Raw genomic sequence first — 22,959 nt, 5'->3', positions numbered from 1 at the left:
CTGAGCTCCTGAACCAAAATTTTCGGACTGTTCAGGATGTGCATGCTGCAGGTTGTTTGCAACACTACAAATGATAAAGAAGGATGTTTGTTGGCTAACCCCTGCAAAGAAGTGTGTTTAGCCAGGTGATATTCTGATTCAAAACATCCGATGTGTGTTTTGCTGCTTTGTCATGCACTTGTCGGTCTGAGCTGTAGATTGTATTCACAGAGTTAGAGAGTACACTACCAGTTTAATTATATTCCCCAGTAACATTCAGGTGGCGTGGGTATTTTCTAAAATCTCATTACGTTTCTTGTACTAATGTATTTTTTCCCACTAAGTATTAGAGTAGCACGACCAAACACTACATCACTTTATTGTACTTAATCTTAAAGAAGAAGAAGAAGCTGTTTGCTGTTCTCCAGCAGATTCACCACCCCCCACCCCCTCCACATTCTGATTCAGGAAAAAAAAATTATAATTAAGCAACAGGTATATAAACACCAAACACCAAAATGACAACATGATGTGACCTCAACTCACTAGTGGTCCAGGTCTTCCCCTGAGGCCAAGCGGTCCTTGAGGTCCCTTCATAGCCAGCTAGAAGAGGAGGAAGAGGGAGGAGAAAGGAGTCAGACAGCAACACACAAGCTGCAGTAGTTTTATGTAAGCTGTTTATGTGTGTTTAAGATGTAATTGTAATATTTCAGATGTTTGGGTACCTTGGTCTGCTGCAGGATGGCCTGAGCCTGCGCCTCCTGTGCAGAAACCACTATCCCTGTCTTTGGATCACCACCTGACTGGAACTGCAAACATATTCACACACATTCACACACACACACACACACACACACACACACACACAAAGACACACACACACACACACACACACACACACACACACACACACACACACACACACACACACACACACACACACACACACAAAGACACAAGATGCTTTTAAGTCAAACTCAGTACCCCACCCAGTGGCCGATATGAGGCACTGCTATTCAAGTATTGCATAAGAAGGTATAGATGGCTGAAATTAAAAGAAAAATCCAAATAGATAAGTGGAGAAACATAACATATGCGGATACTTGAGCATGACGGGTCACTGAATGGTTTGTTTGGTATGAAAATTACGTGATTCAGAAGTGGGGGCCTTCACATTCACTAGATCTCAACCCAAGTCAACACGCCATAAAGGCTATTAGTAAACAAAGGATCGAGGTGAGATATGAATTGGACCGAAGACACTGAAAAATGAAATTTGATTGACAACCATATAGAAAACATGCATTATATGGTTTCTGGAGGGTTAAGGAAAGAGCAGGAGATATTTGCAAAGACAAACAAATGGTTAATCTGTGTAAAAATCCTGAGCCAGCCCATTTCTCTGTTACAACAGTCAAACATTCCCATTCGCCTCGAGGCTCTGTAAAGGGTTAACAGGACCAAATAACTGCCACAGCAACTGCAAGTTCTAAGGCCTTGGGCAACACAGAAGTATCTTCACGTTACCGGTATGAGCATGATGTTGCCTGGGGGACCTGGTATCCCATCAGCTCCATTAAGGCCTGGCCGCCCTGGTGGGCCCTGAGCAGAGACAGAGAAGGACAGTTTTATAGAGACTACTACATGTGGTGGACTCACTCACTCACTCACACATTAACCAGAGGACAGTCCTCACCATCTCCCCGGGGTCTCCTCGAGGTCCCACTGGTCCTGTGACTCCAGGATACCCTGCCTCTCCCTGCAAACACACAGACAAAAACACAGTCAGTCAGTTGAGGGTGATGCAAACTATTTCCATTTCCGTATTAAAAGTCATTGCAGCTGCACGTATGTCCGCCTTTCCCACATGCAAAAACAGGTCTTTTTACCTGAAGATTAAGGTAAACAGTGTTTCAAGGTAGATGTCGTTCAGTAAAACTCACTAACCTCAGGTCCTGGAAGCCCATGTGGTCCTGTAATCTGCGTTCCCTGCAGAAATTCCACAAAAATCAACCTTTTCTCTGAGGTTTAGGTTTGACCAGACAAATACTGATTATTTTTTTTTGGTCAGTGTCTATATTTTTAGTTTAAAAGAACAAGATATCAATTTATTAGTCAATGCTCATTTTTTCACATTGACATAACATAAACAAACTTTTTGATAAGGATATCTTTAATTTGGTCACTGAAGAATTTGGAATAACATATACAGAGTGGGACATGTAACAGTTGAGCAATAAACTAGTCAGTAGGTGTGGGCAATATGGATACAATTCTTTATACCACAATATCAACATATATTAAGATTTTTTTATGGTATAGTGTAGTTTTTTTCATCATATGCACTGGTGGCATGTTAATGCATATGACAAAATATTTCCTTCAATTTTCTTGAAAATCAATGGAGAACTTGTGTATGGATTAAATAACCTCATTTCCCACTACATTTTCATACACACAGAGATATTAAAAGGACCGTTACCACAGTTTCTACAGTCTAACAAAGATTTATATTTTTTCATAGTGTATGTATGTGCGTGTTTTTTTTTATACATCTCTGCTACAGTTTATTGTTTTCTTATCAGCTGACATGATATCCCAATATTTATATATCTGCAATATCTCTTACAAGCTAAGCTATTATCAGTATTTATTTTACTTCACTTTACTTACACCTTTTTCAGCACTTTATGTTAAGGAATGCAAAACGTCTTGACACAAGCACATATGCAGGAACTTTACCTAAGCAATTATGGTGCTATACTGTTTTCCTGATCTCCTGGTTTAGATCAGGAAATATATGTACAGTACTCAAAACATTTTGAGGTCCAAAAACAAGCCCTCGTGTGGTTGTGTTTGTATGTGTTTTTTAAACCTGCGTGTATTTTTCTCACCACTCCCAAATAGCCGGGTTCTCCTTTCTGTCCTTTCTCTGGTATATCCTAATGAGAGGGGATGGATAGATAAAAATGTAGCATTAATGTAGATGAATAAGAGGCACAGAAGACTGGTTTCTATTCTCCACACAGGATTCCTTTCATGTAAAACTGAATAAACTCTAGGTATGTGATGGTTTGGATGGTACCTGTGTGTTAAGAGCGTACTCCCGTTCTCTCACGGCCGGCCCATAACGCTCATCGTATTCTTCCTCATATTCATACTCTTTCAGATGGTAGTAATCTGTAGTGTTGTCATAGTCCTCATACTCTACAATCTGTCCAACAATCATACACAGTGACAAATGATGAGGGACAGAGATAGACAGAGGAAACATGAACACACAGAGACACAAAGCTAAAGTCGCACTGCCATACTTCCTGCTGAGTCTCACACCTCATACTCCGTGACATTAGGACCTGCGTTCACCGTGGAGACAGGGATATCATCATAGAGGTCGCTGTAGTCAAACTCCACAAACTCTTCGACCACATGTTTCTTAGGTGCCCTCTCCACCTGAAAACCATAAAATCAAAAAGAGATAAAGAGCCCAGCAACAGAGGATCCATGATGTCAGCAAATGCAATTTCTTGTTTATATACACACACACACACACACACACACACACACACACACACACACACACAGAACACTGAAATGGAAATGAGAGGATAACTTTTAGGGCATAAAGGATGCCTATTGGGATATCAGTAACACTTCCTCTGCCAGGCTGTCTGGCTGAGACATACATGAGGAATATGATGAAAAAATCCAAGAAAAGTGTGGCATAGCCCCTTCATGGCACAGCTACAGCTGGTCAAGGCTCAATATTTTTACTTTGGTTTCTTCATCCATGACATCTTCATCATTGCCTCAATCCCATGTTTTCCTTTGACTTCTTTAAGCTGATTGCACTTCTGGTGTTACAATAAAATACACACCAAACCAGGATCCCTGGCCTGTTTTGAGCTGTAAGCCAGACGATAAATCAAACAGCAGCAGTGGAAGAGGATTTGAAACTTTTCCCAGGAGTGTGGGATACTTGCACACAGAACCTGGCATGGTATGCTGGATCACAAAACTATGTAGTGTATTTTACTATGAAGAGAGGGGGCGAGAGCTCAGTGGGCACTAGTAGCTTTTAATGTTTTATAACTTCATTTTAAGATGGAAGTTTCAAATCAAATGCAAGGAAATAAACATCTGAAGGTGTTGGAGCGATGCTTTTTTAAATGCAACCAGTGATAAGATATTTATGTGTGTGTTTGTTTGTATTTGTGAGAAAAATACAGATAAAGATACAATCTGCACATGCACATACTGTATTTACAGTATACTGGAAGCCAAATAGTGTTAAGCTAAATATCTGGCTAACTCTCCATGCAGTGGATTTTTCTTCACAGCCCACTGTAATCTTTGAATTTATGTTACCCAGAGGCATCCTTAGTGTAAATATATGACTGAAAATAATTAAACCAGTCATCTTTTTGTCATATCTGCCCTCTAAACTGTCCATAAATACCTGTAATAGTTTTCCTCTTACAAATGAAACCTTGGGGGCTCCTTTACTTTTTAAGCATCAGTCTGGATTTACAACATACATCACCTGAATTGCCTCCCAGTGTGTGTTATGTTAGGAATGGGCCAGGTAGAGTGAAAGAATGTATCCCACGTGGCTGATTTGATTTCTGACCAATTCCTGTTCATTTCTTCAAGCTGACCTGTGGTTCAAGTCTCTCTCTGCCTTCTCCGATTAGCTGCCGGAAGGGAACTTACCTCCTCAGCCTCTATTAATATGCTGTCATAGGGCAAAGGTGCGTCACAGTCTGGGATGTAGTCCCGACAGTACGTCTTGGCTGCTCTGGGGTCATCGACGATCAGCAGCTGTTGGATGTCTCCCTGCGACACAACGACACAATATCACACACAAACACATTGGTATTGGTATTAGTGCAACCGTATGAGCATCAGTAATGCACATGAAGAGTCACATCACATAATGCATGTCATCACTGGTCCTCGCTGTGCAATACATGTCAGATACATGTCATATCCATGTATCTGCCATTTGTTAATCTTTGACTGAATGTGTTCATTCAATCAGATCAAAGTTACATTACAGGCTGTTTTTATTGTTGCTGTGCAGTTAATCATCTCCCGAGCTTCACTCTCAAGTGGCGCCAGGACATTAAGTCGACAGACAGATCCAAACTCTTTCTCTCTGTCGCTCTGCTTCACACATGCACACACACATCCACAGGCATAGAAGGGATTCCGAGCCAAACACGGGCTGGGAGTTGTTCAGTTAACCAGGTGGACCACCTGACATTGCACTGAAAACAAAGGTCAGAGTTCACACTTGAAAATTGTCAAAATGACCTCACTCTGCTGAGGGGAAGTCTACAATGATTTTACACAGTTGCAGATTTGGGGAGGATTTTTCCAGTGTTTATTGTGAATAATTTGCAGGATTTTGTGATTTTGAGCAGGGTTTTGTTAAGTTTTGCAAAACTACTGATGAGCTTAAAAAATAAACATTTATATTAAAAGGGACCTACTTAATTGTTTTTTTTATCTGAGCTTACCTTTTAAAACTTTGCAATTCTGTTGCAGAGTTCTGGCACTCAACGTTTAGATAAAAGTGCAGTACACTGATACAACCACTGGAGGGCAGTGTAGAAAGAAAAGCCTTTTATGTTTATCCATTTGTCACAATTTGATGGATCAATCAAAAAAGCAGCAACAATTCTTCACCACACACAAGGAACTTATTGTGTGTGAAGTGATGAACCTGGTTCTTCCCTTTAATATGTGCAACTGTGAAACAGTTTCAACTCCATTCACTTTACTCTTTACCTGCATGTCATATTACATTAACATCCTGAGAAACACACAGATACAAAAGCACACCCTCATATTCCTACTTCAAACACGTAGTCGTCTAGCAGGCGAGTTCCAAACACGGTAACTCCCTCCGTGCTGACGTGGGGGTCTTGACCTCTGAGCAGGTCCAGGGTGTCCAGCTTGACACAGTCCAGGTAGAGAGTCACAGACTGGCCCTCCACGCTGTAGGCTACTCTGTGCCACCTGACAGGAAAGAAGAGAGAAGAAGAATTCTTTTTTTTTTTTTTTTTAAATACAACTGTTCCTTTTTGAGAAAGTGTGTTATGTCTGTTTTTAGAATCCTGCAGCAGCCATATAAGGGAAATTTTGTAGCATGTGCTGCATGATTTCAATAGCAGCTGATGACGTAGTATTATAGTGTCCGTGCATGTTGTTTTTGTACTAACATTAATATTCTTTTCTCTTTTTATTATGGCTCTGCATGCTTTTAGATGATCTCAATAACTGTTATGCAAGGAAAAAACAAGAGTGTGTGTATGTGTGTATGTGTGTATGGGTGCCTGTGTGCGTGTAGCTACCCACTTGCCATCAGCCAGGTTGATCTTCCTAAATGTGGGGTAAAGTTCAGGAGGTGGCTGACCTTCATGGTCCTCATACAGGAAGACAGGAGAACGGCCGACCTCTACACCCAGTTGCTGTGTGCCCTGACAGACGCAGAAAACACAGAGGATGGAAGGAAAGAGGGATGATGGGAAAAGGAATCAACAGTTTTAGTTACTGTACTCAGGTTCTTTATATTTGGCCATATCCCATTTAGATTAACCATCTTGGTTACTGTTATTTACATAGTTTTTGTATGAAGGTTCACCAAAATTATATTTTTTAACCAGTTTCTGGCAAATCAAATCAAATTTAGCAAAATTGGCAAAACATATTCTTATTCTGTGGACAACCTGTGATGCTGATCCCAGTAGGAATGCCTCCTGCAGAGTGCCTGGCTGGCAGAGATTCAATTTCTTTTGCTCAAGGTCAGTTTAGCCAGTTATAATGGTGGATACTTTTGCAGAATTATGTGATTTGAAGACGAGGTTCCCTTTTCCATAACAAAATTTATGGAGGACGCAGTCAAACGAGAGAACGTGCCGAGTGGTAGAAAGCAGTGGTTAGTTGTTGAAGTTGTTAAATAAACATTCAGCATGATGTAAGCTAAGCGAAAGTTTGGTCTCAGCATCCTGATGTAGTGTGTATGATACGTACCTGCGAGTCATACAGGGAAAGGAGAAAGACCTGTGAGCCTTTCACAGCTCTAACTGTTGTCATCACTGAGAAATTTGTAGGGAATGGTGAATCTGGTGGCGCACACACACACACACACACACACACACACACACACACACACACACACACACACACACACACACACACACACACGCACACACAAACGCATTAGGACACATACTCTCAATGACCAAATACTGTACATCCATACCCACACTTAGTTAACTTCTGTATCAAACAAACCCTCTACATTAAAACTTACCAGGGAAGAGTTGCTTGGTGGGTGCACTCAGTTGAATCTTCTTGTCAATTTTAAAGGAGAGGTCTGTCTCTTCTCTGCCCCTCCTGCTGGAGCACAGACCTGCCTCCAACGACACACCCTCCATGTCCTCTGACAGCTCCAGCACCTTCAGGACATCAATGGGATTGGCTGCAAAAAGACAAGAAACACCATGACTGAGACGATGGGTGGGTTTGATGATGAGCGAATTTGAGGCTGTTCATCAAGGCGTTCACCTAGCCAGCACCTTTATTTGTGAGGGTATCGACACAGCATTTCATTCAAGGTTTAAGCTGCTGAAAGAAAAAAAGGAAAGTTTTTTGCCCTTTTTATCGCCCAAAATTAACCTGCACAGGTCTCTCCACAATCACACATTGGCAAGTGCAGTGATTTATTCTGCCTCCAGTGGCAAGTGGCAGATTTTCAACATGGTCAAACCTAAGCTGCAGCAACAAAAATAAATAAAATAGTCAAAAATAAATAAATAAATATTAAAGGGAGTATCTGTGCTTGTTCCCAACCATCTGAGTATGTGACAACTACATCCTCCTTCATTTCCTGCTGCTGTCACTCAGCTGCCACTTTAGTCTGAAAGAGAGTTTGCAATGCACTGCCTCAGTAGAGCACCAGACGCAGTGACCCTTTGTCATGAACCAAAACAAAGAAAGATGCACTCACTCAACACATTCCCTGTCCCACCGCAAACAGCAGTTAAAAGCCAACGAGTAAAAGTATGTTTTAAGTTGCTCTTTAGAGACATCGTTGGACTGAGACAATTGATAAAAAGTAGGGAAGGATCTGGAGGGATTCATAATTTTGGGCTTGGCTGCTGGAAAAGCTTTTTATGACTTTTTTTAAAATGTCTTTTTCTTTAACTAAGGGATACCACACAGGGAAGACGCCTGGGTGAGAGTATGGAGAAAATATAAAGGCTTGGATAGGATCATAGGCCCTGTAACCTTTCTATTAACAACTGTCAATGAGTATCACATTTTGTTTGAATGTAGGTGTAAAGATTCTAGTAATAGGGAAAAGCACTAGCCAAGTATTATTTAAACCATCCGTCCGTCCATGTGGTAAATTAATTTTGTTATTACATTTGGATAAGGCAGATGTTAGGTGCCTTTGTGAAGACGGTTCTATCTTTGTTGTACTGTATTCCTGCCACATGTCATTGTTCTGGTATAGCTGCATTGTATATTTTGCTTGTACTTCATCTGATAAAATCTGAATATGGCTGCACTAGCCAAGACATGAGACCATGAGTGACTCCCTCCAGATGAGAGAGAGATTCATGGAAATCATTTTGATTAGTTGATTAAACCTGATTTGGCACATTATCTGTATATCAGGTCACCTCACAGTGTATTGTAGCCACTTGTTACCACAGGATAAGGTCCATGTCCCCATTGAGAGTTAATTGGTGAGCTGTGCCAAAACTGTTGACCAAAACTATGTTTTTGGTGTCTTGTTTTTAAAAGATGCACGAATCACTATTGTTAATATTAACATTCCACATAGATTTTTTAGCCACTTTTAGCTTGTTTTCTGACTCAAAACCTTCTCATGTTTTCTCACCTTCTCTGTTTTCAGCAAACAAGCTCGGATAAACCCACTTTGCATTCCTGCTGAGCACTACAAGGCAAACAAAGTAATTGCCCAGCTGTTGAACATCAAAAAAGGATTTTCCTTAGAAATGGTTTAAATGCACAAACTGACAACCTTCTGTAAATGTCCACAACTGGTTGTCGTTGTGCGATTTTACATCTGACGCATGTGGGTGATGTTGGCCCTATACACTTTGTGTAAACAAACTAATGAAATACTTTATCAGTAAGACCATGCGCTGTGTGTGTCTTTCTCTCTCTCTTTCTAGGACACATACTTTACGCAGAAGCTTGGTGTAATCACATGATGATGCCATTCTTGGCACTGACACAAGCAACAGTTTTCATCACACAACGAGGAATAATACCAGAGGACAATAAAGGATGAATGTGCTGACAATGATTCAGCCCAACAAAACACACACAGACACACACACAAGGTTACACAAAAAGTAAAAAGGACATTTAGAATTCTACAGATGAAGCCACGGTTGTAGTTCAGGCAGAAATTCTTAACATATGCACCATGCACGAAGATTTCTTCCACATACACACTTTTTCTGAGGACTGTGGACGCAATGGTCACAGAGCTCTGTGAGATGGACTAAGCAAAAAAACATGGGATGTAAGAGATAAAACTGGGGGGAAGAGACAGGAGAGAAATGTGCAACATATTGAAAGTGAGAAGGGGGTAAAGAGGGAAAATAGAAAAAATAATAGATGGTAGAGGAGAGGAGGGCATGCCTCTACTGGTGTGGCTCCTTTTCACACGTATTTCTGAGGCTTACATAAATCCTCCATCTGCCTCGCACCTTTCAGCGCGCACACACACACACACACACACACACACACACACACACACACACACACACACACACACACACACACACACACGCAGTCTCTCTCTCTCTCTCTCTCGCTCACACACGAGGTTGGTGTAAGGTCTGAGTCTGAGCAACAGATGTATCTGTTCCCCATTTTCTCAGTTTGTTAAATTGTTTGTGCATCTGTCTGCCTGCTGGTAATGTTGGCTTGTAATTCTGTCTTTCATGAGCTTGCCATCATGTTATTGACTGATACAGCTAATATTGTGCTATTAAAATGTCCAAATCTAAAAAATCTCCTGAGTACTAGTTTTTGATGGCTTTTTGGACTGAGAAAACATCTGTAAAAAGTTGACATTCAGGTAATTACTTGTTGTCAGTGATTTGTGCAGTGATTGCTCTGTGCAGCTTCAAAGCTGATGATGTCTTGCACTACACGAAACATACTCTGAGTGACCAGAAAAATAGAAACACCCGTACAATGTAATGCAATGCAACACAACAGTCCTACAATACGACGATCTTGTTCACAGGTAAAAGTTTGTTTTTATGTGAGCTCACCAAATTGTATCAACCAAGATCAGATGGTAATAAAGTATTGAATTCTCTTTAGGGAAAATTTTGGAGCAACACCAGAATAAGCATCTGGCCTTCAGAATAAAAGTGGGGAATTATAATTCAGTCAAAACAAGTTTTTAAGTCATGTAGTTCAGTATTACCTGCTCAAAAGAATTGTTTGACATTTTGGGGTTACGCTTATTTCTCTCTTACCGAGAGTTATATGAGGAGACTGACGCAACTCTTGTATCTGTTCCTTAAAATTTGAAGCTACACCCAGCAGATACTTGGCTTCGCTTACCACAAAGACTAGAAAGAGGGAGAAACAGATAACCTGGCTCTGTCCAAATGTAACAAAATATGACTAATATAATATGACTAATATGACTACTTGCGTCTCTAAAGCTCAATAATTAACATGTTATATATCTTGTTTGTTTCAGTCCTGGAGTTTGCCCCTGTTGGCAGGCAGTCACTGCACCTGACCAAGAAAAATAGTCCCTCAAATGTAAGCCCCCCAGGAAAACCACAAATAGTTCTTTTTACACTTATGCTTATCTTACCCTCTCCTGGTTGTAGCGCCATGTTTAGCATATGGATATCAGAGTGGTATCAATCTTCTCATCCAACTCTTTATTAATTTAGCGATTTATTTATCTGTGCATTCAGTTTAGTAATCTGTGTGCAAAGATTTCCACGATATATTTTTTTTCTACTATAATGACCATCAGGGGGGCTCTGTATAGTGGTTTAATTTCTCTGGTCAAATGTTAACATAAGAAGCTGCTAACGTGCTTTACATAAAGCCATAAATAGGCTGCAAGGTAGCTCCTCTTGTTCACATGTTAGAGACATGGTTAGACTTAAGGGAACATTGCTCCTGACACAGAAGTGTGTACAAGAAGAGGGGTTCCATTACATACATACCAAGAGATGTTCAGCGGCACTGACACCTGAATGCAGCAGAGGACAAGACGAGACATGGAAAATCTATATGCACTATATATACGCACACACACAGACAGTACATATTCTGTGTTGTACATACACACATGGGTGTTTTGGTCTCCATCAGTTCCTGCTGTTATCCTGAGGCTCTAAACTTCGGTGTGAGGGGCACCGCGATCAACATGCACACACATGCAGAGTATGTCAAATGTAAGCCTCAGCATAAAGCAGAACGACTGTAGTTTGAACAAAAAGATCCACGACATGAGTGAACTCCTCAACTATAACACTAGCACACATAGGTGGACAGATTTTTTTTTATCTTTGCTGAGATACGGGAATGCAGTGACATTTAACAGACAGGTTCTTAACGGATCTGGAATATGTGACCCAAACTGTCCATTGTAAACATCCATCACAGTTTACTTCCAGGCTTCCTGGTTCACCTTTCACATTGAGGATTATTACGGATATTTCAGGAGCACTCACTTTCAGTTTTACCTTCAAATAAAGCAGATAAGATAATCAGGCTAGACTATTGGCTTGTCATAACTTGTCTGATTGTGTTTCTTTCCCCATCGGACTTTGCTGGTGCGATGCCACCATGTTTTGAAATTTCAGCAATTACTTTGGTAATCCAATGTTATCATAACTGATAGAAACGATGGGCAAAGCTGTAAAAATAAACCCAACTTGTGATAAATCTAAAGCTTTAAGGACCTATGAAGGTGTTTACATTCATACTGGATAAACAGTTTAGACTTTTTTTTTTTTTTAAAAACAGTCCCCAAATTTTAGATCAGCAGGTCAGTGAACCTAATCGTACTGGCAAGGCAACCAGTTTTTATAATCCAACTGATGACAAAAAAATCCCTTAAAACAATAAAGAAATGAAAAAAACTTTTATGCAAGGTATGCAACTGATACCAAAAACACTAAATTCTATAATGACCTGATCCAGTAAATAATGTCTGGATCCCTAACTATGGATGACTGGACAGTGCAAGTGCTGAACTAAACAGATCTATAACCAAATGAAGCAGTGAAGTCTATTTGGAGGCCACTGTCTTTCATCAGGGATCCATCTTTTGTTAAGGTTCCACATATATATATATATATATATACAGGACACAAAAGTGTGTGGAGCACTGATGCAGATTCACAGACACAAACACCACACTGACACACAGAGACAGACAACTTAACCAACGCCATATTGAAAAGATCATGGATCTTCTGGAAAACAGATGTGTGTCTGTTTGTGTGTGTGTGTGTGTGTGTGTGTGTGTGTGTGTGTGTGTGTGTGTGTGTGTGTGTGTGTGTGTGTGTGTGTGTGTGTGTGTGTGTGTGTGTATATATGCGTATGACTGAAGACTGGATGAGGGCTTTTTTGTGTACATGTGTGTTTGTATGTCTGTTTGTGATTAGTCTGTCATTATCTCAGTAATGGCAAAGAATGCAACAACATGCCATTTTTGCAAACAAGAAGTAATGTTTAGTTCAGCATCCTACACCACTGCACCAAAATACACATACATGCACTCAATCACACACACACACACACACACACACACACACACACACACACACAAAACAAAACAAAAAAACGACACCACACAGGGGTTCAAATCCCCCACAGGTGATTTGCCCCAGGAAGCCTGTCATTACAATCCTCTACCTCTTTTGCTCTTTCTCCTGCTCACTCTCTCTTTCTGTTGCTCTTCTCAAACGTCCCTCTCAAACATCTGAAATGGCTCTCCTCAGAAACTAAACCAGATGAATGGTAAAAAGAGGGAGATGAAAACCAGAGAAGAGAAGAGACTAGAGGGACATAGAAAGACAAGAAGAACAGGATGGAGGGACCATATGTTTTCTTTCCTCCTAGTTCAGCTGGTTGCGATCAAAGAACCACACTGGATAGTCTCTCCTGCTGTCTGACACACACACGCACGCACGCACGCACGCACGCACGCACGCACGCGCACACACGCGCACGCACGCACGCACACACACACACACACACACACACACACACACACACACACACACACACACACACACACACACACACACACACACACACACACACACACACACACACAAATCTGTGCATACAGCACACACACATGCATTTACTTAAATGAATCCTTAATGTCAGCTACAGAAAAGTGGGAATAAGAAGCCTGCAGACAGACAGACATATGCTTCTTATCTCCTTCTAGGAATCTGTGGCACTCGTGTTGAAATCACAGCTCATCTCTAGTCCCAACATCTCAGTCGTAATCTTCTCTCCTTTCGATCCAAATGAACAACGAAGGGTTTCACATACATTCTTCCCACCAAAGTCCCTCTTCCTCTCAAACACAGATCAAAGACTGCATCAATATTTGTCAGTCACAGGGCTCCAGCACATCTCGGACAGCTACACATTGCTTTATGTGGCTCTGTGCTCTGTTATTGTTGGATATTGCATCATAAAGAGACTTTGATTTTGGAGAACAAAGAGTGAGCCTATTTTTGAACCTAAGAAAAATTTATGGCGCACAGACCTACTATGCCAGAGTGCAAAGCGTATGATAAAATGCTATGAATGATGACCATCGACATTGCATTTATGTGCTTTTTTGAGCATTTTTGTGGTGTGCATGACATACTACAAGCAACATTTTTACACCAAGATATGATTGATAAAACAAGACAACAATATATATAAGAGGATTGATAGATATACAGTACTGGAAGTTACTGCGTGCAAATTGTGCCTTTACTTGATCAGAGAAATTAGAGAGCAACACTTGACTCCCTGTGTAAAGTCAAAGTTATCACATACAGTGCAGTGCTTGTTCTGCAAATAAAAGTCGTGCTTTATATAGATTGCAAACTCAGATAGCTAAATCACATACTGGAAAAATGCTGCTCTTATGAATTTTCATTCTTGTAGTCCCAATTACAACAGTTACCGTGTGTGTGTGTGTGTGTGTGTGTGTGTATGTAAGATCTGGTGTGTTTTGCGGCTGGTTAAGAAAAGTTAATGTCCTGTTTGTTATGTCCACCACCAGCAATAAAACACTTGTTTCTGACCATGTCAAATGGTTCTTTGGTTTCCTTGTAGAAACAACCAAAGATATAACCAAAGACCTAATTACACACCAGTTCATACTAAAGAGCAGTCCAATGAAATGACTTGCTTCATACATCAAATTACTACTGCTGCTCCTCTACCTGATTTTTTTTTTTTGCTGCCAATTGCTGGTCAGTTGCTGTCATTGCATTGTAAGTTGAAAAAACACCCAGGTATTGGTCAAGTTGAACTATTTCATGGACAACTAGCTAACTGATCATCTTTGATTTAACAGCTTTTGTACATCTTCAAGTCAGTTCAGTCTCTTATTTACACAGACAGTGTTAAACCTGGCTCCAATCATTCTCACTGGTGGGTCTTGTTTTCTGCCCTAAAAAAATTGAGACAGCTTTCTGACTGGGACAGGGGAAGGCTGAAAAAAGACATTACACACCAGAGTCAACTGTATTTGCTGAAGACTAGGACAAATCTGACTAATTTTAGCAGGGCACAATATAGAAAAAATGGTTTGATAAATGGCACTAACTCTAGAGTCTCTAATGTGTTAAAACAAGTCTAAGAGTCTATATCCATGCTAGCAGCTCTGTGAGGCTGAACTTAGACACAGCAGTGCATTGAGCTGAATGCTATTGTCAGTATGCGAACATGCTGATGTTTAGCAGGTATAATGTTTACCCTGTTCACCATCTTAGTTTAGCATCTTAGCATGCCAACATTTGCTAATTAGCACTAAGCACAGTGCAGCTGAGGCTGATGGGAATGTCTTTAGTTTGCAGCAATTTGGTCATAAACCAAAGTATTGGACAAATTGAATTTTTTTGAACTGATGGTGCCACTAGATGAAAAGTTAAGGCATCACAAAGTTATTACAAATCAACCTACAGGGGGCATGGACATGTATACCAAATTTCATGGCAATCCATGTGGTTGCTGATACATTTCATTCAAAACCATAAACTATGATTGTGGTGGCACTAAAAGAAAAGTTGGACGATCACTAAAATCCCTTACAGATAGAACCTCTGGGGAAAATGAATGTTGGTACAAAATTTCATGGCTATCTATCCAATAGTTGCTGATATATTTCAGTCTGGACCAAAGTGGTGGACTGAGGGACCAACAGACTGCCATTGCTTTTCCCTGCACCGTGCATGTAGTAAAAAAAAACAAAAAACAACATCTTACCAGCATGCTCTTTCTAGGGCGCTCCGGTAGCCTAATGGTTAAGGCACAAACCATATAACCGCAATATCCGGTGGGAGGAGCTTTGTTGTATGTCATACCTCTCTCTCTCTCTCTCTCGACAATTCCTGTCTGTATCTCTCCTACAGCTCTACTACAGCTATCATACAAAAGGCAAAAATGTCAAATAAATAAATACATAAAAATAAACAACAAAAAAACATGCCCTTTCTGCACAACTTTCGCAGCAAATTCCCATTCAAAAAAAATTGCTATTGAATTCTATGTAGACTTGAAGAGAGTTATGTCAATTATAAAGACATTATTTTCATGTTAAAGAAGTATTAACGTTTAACAAAATTTACTCCACAACTTACTTCCCATATGAATTCATTTAAACACAGCAGGGTTGTGTCTAGAGTTCCAGTTATTAGTCAATTAAATGATTAGCTGAGCAATAGAAAATTAATTGGTAACTATTTTGATGATTAATTAATCTTTTTAATCGGAGAGAAACTGGCAAAATTCTCTGGTTCCAGCTTCACAAATGTGAATATTTTCTGTTTTTTTTAGTCTTCTATGATTGTAAATTGAATATCTTGGGATTTCTGGCTGCTGGTTGGACAAAAACAAGACGAGAAATTGGGACGGACAATTTTCAATATTTTGTGACATATTATAATCCAAACGATTCATTTTTCAATTAAGATAATCACAGATTAATAGATAAAGAAAATAACTGTTTGCTGTAGCTCTAATCTTATCATAACTACATTAAGACTAATTAGGAGGTTGTTTGTGCTCATAGGTCATAAACTGTTACACAGCACAGCAAAGCACACACACAGTCTCTCTCCATCCAAACAGTTTTAGTAACCTAAAATTTGAACACATTCTCAACTAATACATTGTTGCCACTCAATCGTGACAGTACACTGACAAGAGCATCCAACTGCACCAATAGGAAAATACTATTGGAGCTCAAATCTCTTGTCTTAATTTCATTAGTTTGTTGCTTCTCTTATACTGCTCTGACTGACCTAAAAAAAACCTAATTTAAACAATTCTGTTCAAACTGTCAATTGCAAGAACAACTCATCAAATAGCCCCACAAAAAGCTTTTCCAAATCTATCATTTGAACAGGCAACTCCACACAGGAGTTTAGGAGGCTGAGGGAAGCATTGTCCCCCTCTGCTACAGGACAACCAAACAAGAAATCAAACATAAACAGCCGATTTTGTGTGTTCTTTCCTAATCACACAGACAAAAACAGACACCATTTCTTTGTCTAACACAGTCTAGACCGACATGTATGCATTTACTATCACACTGATACGTGAATTGATAACTGCAAGAAAAAGGATCCATTCAGTGATTTAGTAATATTCAACTTTGAAGTTTTCATGTCTTTGTTTCACCTTAATCTCTCTCAAGAGAATCTCCATTTCAGATTCTTCCCCCACTGTGCCCTTGTAGTTGTTCAAAGAATCCAACACATCTTGGAGAGGATTAACAGGGACTTCAGACGGCTGTGGCTTGTCTTTTGCGTTGGTAAATACAGCTTGTTGGAAAACAGTAAAAAGGACCAACATGTGCACCATAAACACTGTATTTCACTCATAAACAAGGTATTTCACAAATCTTCCTAAAAAGGAAGCAGATGCTAAGCACTTGACAACGATCCTCACCACAAGGACCGGGGTTATATTCCTGGTAGTGGTACCTCCACCTTGGTTGTGCAATTCAACAGGACTGTCACTGTGCCTCAACTCAAGACTCCCATTTTCATAAATTTTTTCCACTATCTCCATAAACATAAAATAGTAGCCGAGTCAGACACTAGTAACACTGATAGTTTTTGGGTTAGAGGGATCGTGTACATTCCATTGCACAAGCAACTCCTACTGGTTTGTTCGGGTTATGTCTATGGAAACTCATGAACCTCTACACATATTAGGCCCTTGTGGTGAAGCTCTTTTATAGCAGGTGAAAATGGTTGAGATACATGACTTTCTGCACACTCCCCAGGTTGACAGTGGAGTTATCAGTGACAAAAAGGGACAGCAAAGGGGAAAGCGCCTTAACAAAGTGGGAGGAAAAAGGCTATAAATATTGAAACAAGCATTCGTGGTTTAGCATGTTAGCATGCTAACATTTGCTAGCTAGCACTAAACACAAAACAACTAAAGCACCGCTGAAGCTGATGTGAATATCATTCGCTTGTACCTGATGGTAGCACAGGATGAAAAGTTAAGGGAACAGTTTGGGTTTAACTACATTACATTGGCAACCAGGTGATTTTAGAATCTTTTTTGAGCACTGAATACTCTGAATACTTCAAAAGCAATAAATAGCTCAGGTCAGCTTATAGGTACCTGAAAACACAAGTTACATACAGACAGTGAGTCAGGTAGGTGACAGAAACACCTAAGGCCAGACCACGACATGCTTGACCGTAACTTGACCACATTGCTCAGGTGTCTATGATCATAATTCACACCCAACTACTGACAACTCGCTGACAGCCAGGTGTGTGACCGCATTTGACAGTAAGCATAAAATCAAGAGTGACATGTAACTGACGACAGTTTAATAACAAGTGTTATGAGTTTATCCAGGAGCTGAAGATGAACAGTATTCATGAGGGTTTATGTGTTTGTGTATGTGTGTATGTGGGTTTTTCTTGTTTTCACTCTTTGTGAACCTGTGTTTCTCTGTACCAGGAGGGTTATTTACGAATAAAATTCTTATTTACAAGAATGTGTTCTCTGAGCACCAGGTGTGGGATGCTACAGGGTTCACACCCTGACTTGGGTTGACCCCAGATGACCTTAAAGGTCCAGAGGTCACATTAGTCACTTCAGTAATGAACTTCACAGACAGAGTGAGGTTTGACCCAGAATGTGTAGGTTACTACTTTATATATGTTGGGATAACAACACTGAGAAAGAGTCTAAAAACCTTTGAAACACTTTTTAAAAATCAAAATTTTCAATACATCATTGATTCGTGATAACGAACTATAATTGAGGCAAGTTTTCTTCTTAATCCTCAATACAAAGGCAGATAGTTACAGCTTAAAAGGTTATTGGGACATAAAATAAATACTTAGTGGCTTTCTAGGCATCTTCTCAGACAGAGCAGGTGGAGGCAACATGGTGAAGTCTCTGCCAAGTTACCGGCTCGCCTACTCTTCCACAGTGAATGGCGGATGTAGTCTGGCCTAAAGCCAGTTGATGTTAAGTTGCAAATAAAACAGCCATTAAATGAGGAAAACAACGGATGGAATGAAGTTAAGATGAAGGATGTGTGACTCAGCAATGAGTTTCTTTAATGAGTTTTTTTCATGCCTTTTGTTTGTTAGTTTGGGTTTTTATAAGTGCTTATATGGGACTGACAAAATAACCACATTTTCTAGTTCTTCTGAGGCTTTATTTCATAGCTTCCTATGGATATTTCACATTGAATTGACATTGTTTTGTCAACTGTTCTTTCAACTTTAAAGTTCAATTTTAAAATTTTTCATAATTTTGGGAAATACACTTATTCGGCAAGACTCCAGGAATTTACTCCCAGAATGTTGAACTATTCCTTCTAGCTAACATGGACAAGAAGTCCTCCAAGTGCCCAGAGAAAATGAAAATTTAAACATCTATAATTCCATGACAACTGGCAAACCAGATCTGCCCATGAAGATCTTGTGATGTGACTGAAAGCTCAAGAAGAGCTACTAAATGGTTCCTGTTTTGTCAATGGCTGTTTCTGAGGTCAGTACTGATGTTTGAAACTCAACAGTATGTTTGATATTAAGCAAAAACTTTTTTTGAAACTTGTCTTGAAAAACCAAAGTATCACAAATTCATAAGAGTGTATTTGAAAGTTCATTTAATATCAAAGAATAACCTGACTCATCTCATCTGTCTTGATGCTTATGGTCTGGCCCATCTTGTGCAAGCAGGTTTCAAGCAGACCAATACTTCTAGCTCCTAGTATTTCACCATGATTGTTCAGTGGAGCTGAATTAAGTTAGTGACCCTACAATGAACTACTGTAAGGTATTCTGTAGTTTTATAATTCCCTAAAGAAGACAAGACATCAACGTCCTTTATAGAACTTACCCACTGAAATACATTGATGCACACATGCACTTATCTTGACAAACATCAATGACACCGGGCTCTGAAACCCCAGAAGCATTAAGTCTCCTCATATGGTTTCCTGCGCAGCTTCGGGGGCTGCTGTATGGAACCAAGAGTCCCCAGTACAGTTCAGGACAGCTCATTTTAATTCGCCTCAGTCTGTTCCCCATTACCCGGCTTTTAAATATTCTGCATGCTGCAGTATGAGAGCACAGGCTGATGCAGCAGGTATGGCAGAACAAGTCTAGACATATAGGCCTATGCCTTTCCACTGTCTAGCAAATGTGCAGTGGGCTCAGGGAGCCCAGAACGAGGCAGCACAGTTCAATAAGCTTTAGGCCTGCATGACCTGGCATGACAAAATCATCTGTCAAAATGAAGACCAAAGCCCATTTTTCTGCAAGTGAAAATTGACAATGAGACATTTTGTGTGTGTGTGTGTGCACGTGTGCATGTGTGTGTGTGTGTGTGGGGGGGTTTCTTTAGGAACTGACAGATGAAGTTTATATCGACAAACCAAAATTTGGGTAGATGCACTAATGAGTGTGTTTGCTGTAAAGGATTAAAATGATGTTAAGGATGGGTTATGGATGACATTTAAACTTGGCTTTCATCAGCTCAAGAGGTCCTGGAGGGCAGGTGTTGACAGCTGATGTGACACAGGTAGAGGAGAAGAGAAAGAGGGGGGGGGGGGGACCATGGACTAATTAAACTTCAACTTTTTACACTAACAAAAATATAATAAGTCAACTCTATTTAGAGTCAATAATTTTCACAAAGATAAACCAAAAAAACAGTCCTGGATATGTCAGCCTACCTGCCCTCGAGGTGTGAAACACGGCGACAAGCAGCAACAGCAGCCATCTCTCGCGAACTGGGCTCCATCGATCCATCATATGGCATTTGAAGCTATCGCTGCCACAGCCAATAATTCCCTCGTGGCTCCTCTGCGCTGCGCGGTACACCTGCAGTCACGGGAACTTCTGCTCCGCAAGCGAGAACGTCTGGGAGAGTCTGGGAACTGTCTCGAGCCCGTGCGTCCTAACGCGCACTCCAGCAGCTGGCAAATAGGAGCGCGCATATGCTGATTTAATTGATGATAGGCTGGATGATCTTCAGCGGCCCATTTACTGTCTTTACTGTTTTTCTTCTGGGTGGACAGATGAAGAGGGGAGACTAGCAAAAATAAAATCCCTTAATCTCGGATGGTCTTTCCTCCTTCACCCACTGAGAACTTTCTCTCCCTTCCTCCCTCCCCTTTCCTCCTCCCCTGGGTGACCCCTCCCTCCCCGGACACTCCTGAGGCTCGTGGGGCCGTGCAGAAACATAATTACTGCGCCTGTGATTATTTGCATCATTACTGTCGGAATGATTTAAGGGACTATGTGGTCTCTCTCTCTCTCTCTCTCTCTCCTCCGCTCTCTGGTGCACGCACGGGCACGTATTCGCGCTCACGCACCGCGACGTACACAATATAACGTTGGTACGCACATATGCAGTAAGTTTCAATGCCTGGATATAAACCTGTGAGGAAAGTTTCTCTCTATGGGCCCTAATACAAAACATCCAACATTAACAAAGAACGCTTGGCCCATTGTGTGTCCATGTGCGAGTGTCTCACAGACACACGTGCGCGCGCGCGCGCGCACACACACACACACACACACACACGCACACGCACACGCACACACACACAGACTGTCTGAGGTAGACACACACACAAAGCATGCTAGGACAGGACAACGGTGCTGCCCAACTAATAAAAATATGCTTCTGCAGATTCCAAATTCCAGTGCCTGTCTGTCTTTGCCCACCCCACAGTCTCTTCAAACACGCTCCATATTCGTCTTTTAGGCACCAAAAAAACAAAAAACAAACCCAAATGTACTCCAAGCCATCTCTTTCATGGCTTTATCATTCTTTCTCTCTCATGTGGAAAAGTCAGATGAGGCCAGCAGCTCACTGGGAGGTATCAGAAACCTTTTATGAGTTTTTAGGAGAAGTTTTTGGCTGAAGAAGGCAGAGAGAGTCTGAGCTCAGTGCAAGCACACACATGCATACGTGCACATGAACACCCATTTGAGCCTCAGACCTCCCCTGTTGTGCTTCAGCTTCGAGTCTACACTAGTCAGTATTGTCTAAGAAGACGTTTAGATCACTTGCAGGCTAAAATATGACCCACACTTAAAAGGATAGTGTGAGCAGGTGACCAAAAGAACAAAATAAAATTGTAAAATCTAATCAAATCTAAATATATTTATATGGCACTGCAGCATATTTTATACATTAAAGTGCAACAAAATGCACTTGTTAATCATGCACAACAGAGCAAATTAGGCTGTAATTAAATCTTTTTTTATCTAAATAAATTACAGAAAATAGATTTAAGACAGCTAAAGAATGTCTAAAATTACAAAATAAATAAAGATAAAACAAAATGTGCCTAAAACTCTATTATACAGCACATTTTACTGTGTACTGATAACTGAGAAAATATGGAATGTGCACATAAAAGAGGGCTCAATTAAGGGTGCAGGTTTCTAGTACACTTAACATTGTTGTTTCATGCATTAGGAAGGAATAACTTTTCTTGGTGCAATTTGGTGCCATCTTGCCGCAGTATTTTGTAAAAATTATCATTAACATGCATTGTCTTTATGTGAAGGTGAGAGGAAAAAGCATAAGTGCTTTCCAACCTGTAACTAATGAACAGATACGCAAACTACTGTATTTTTGTGAATATACTGGAGAGAACTAGTCTAACGTTTGGTAAAATGTTGAAATTTTTTAAGATAAATGTAAATGTAGTGCGCAGTAATTATTAGAAGTTTATATTTTGGTAACAGTGGTAACGGAAGTAAACTGCATCCAGCCACACATACATACTGACTATTTTGAAGAATAAGAAGAAAATGGATTCCTGGCATATTTCCAATGGCCCCTACCTCCAGCTTCAGGTGTGTGGGGATGAGAGAGAGAAAAGAGAGAGAGAGACTTGTGTTTATTTGTTCTTGTTCCTATGGTTAGGTGTAGCTTTTGTTTTATCATTTTACTGGTCATAAATATGAGTTTTTTTTTCTCTCACACTGATAAAAATGAAAAAAAAAAAAAAAAAATCCTGAACCATCATCGTGTGTAATGTAGCCAGGTTTTGCGTTGCCCTGGAAGACCAGGCAAATGCAACCCATTCATAGTCACAGTGGGCTCATTTGAAGAAATAATCACATTGACCACTGGGCGGCGCCAAACCTCTTCGCGGAGGCTTACAGACGCTGACTTTGACGTACCGACATTCAACTT

General features: G+C 40.4%; 1 protein-coding gene across 1 annotated transcript in view; it reads right to left on the bottom strand.

Moving 5' to 3' along the window:
* LOC120800434 (collagen alpha-1(XI) chain-like) overlaps positions 1–10,892 on the bottom strand; it is a 30,072-nt gene extending 19,180 nt beyond the window's left edge. Inside the window, exons 1-14 of the mRNA XM_040146538.1 lie at positions 10,871–10,892; positions 7,301–7,468; positions 7,018–7,109; positions 6,343–6,464; positions 5,841–6,003; positions 4,693–4,815; positions 3,313–3,432; positions 3,065–3,193; positions 2,874–2,921; positions 1,927–1,968; positions 1,676–1,738; positions 1,507–1,581; positions 705–788; positions 526–582 (exon numbers count right to left, since the gene is read on the bottom strand). Of these exons, the coding sequence (XP_040002472.1) occupies positions 526–582; positions 705–788; positions 1,507–1,581; positions 1,676–1,738; positions 1,927–1,968; positions 2,874–2,921; positions 3,065–3,193; positions 3,313–3,432; positions 4,693–4,815; positions 5,841–6,003; positions 6,343–6,464; positions 7,018–7,109; positions 7,301–7,468; positions 10,871–10,892 (1,308 nt within the window). The remainder of the gene's footprint in view (positions 1–525; positions 583–704; positions 789–1,506; positions 1,582–1,675; positions 1,739–1,926; positions 1,969–2,873; positions 2,922–3,064; positions 3,194–3,312; positions 3,433–4,692; positions 4,816–5,840; positions 6,004–6,342; positions 6,465–7,017; positions 7,110–7,300; positions 7,469–10,870) is intronic.
* Between the last annotated feature and the right edge of the window lie 12,067 nt (positions 10,893–22,959).

Source organism: Xiphias gladius, chromosome 15 (genome assembly GCF_016859285.1).
Source record: "Xiphias gladius isolate SHS-SW01 ecotype Sanya breed wild chromosome 15, ASM1685928v1, whole genome shotgun sequence".
NCBI lineage: Eukaryota > Metazoa > Chordata > Actinopteri > Istiophoriformes > Xiphiidae > Xiphias > Xiphias gladius.
Note: the sequence above shows the minus strand (reverse complement) of the source record. Positions and strands in the feature narration are given on the sequence as shown.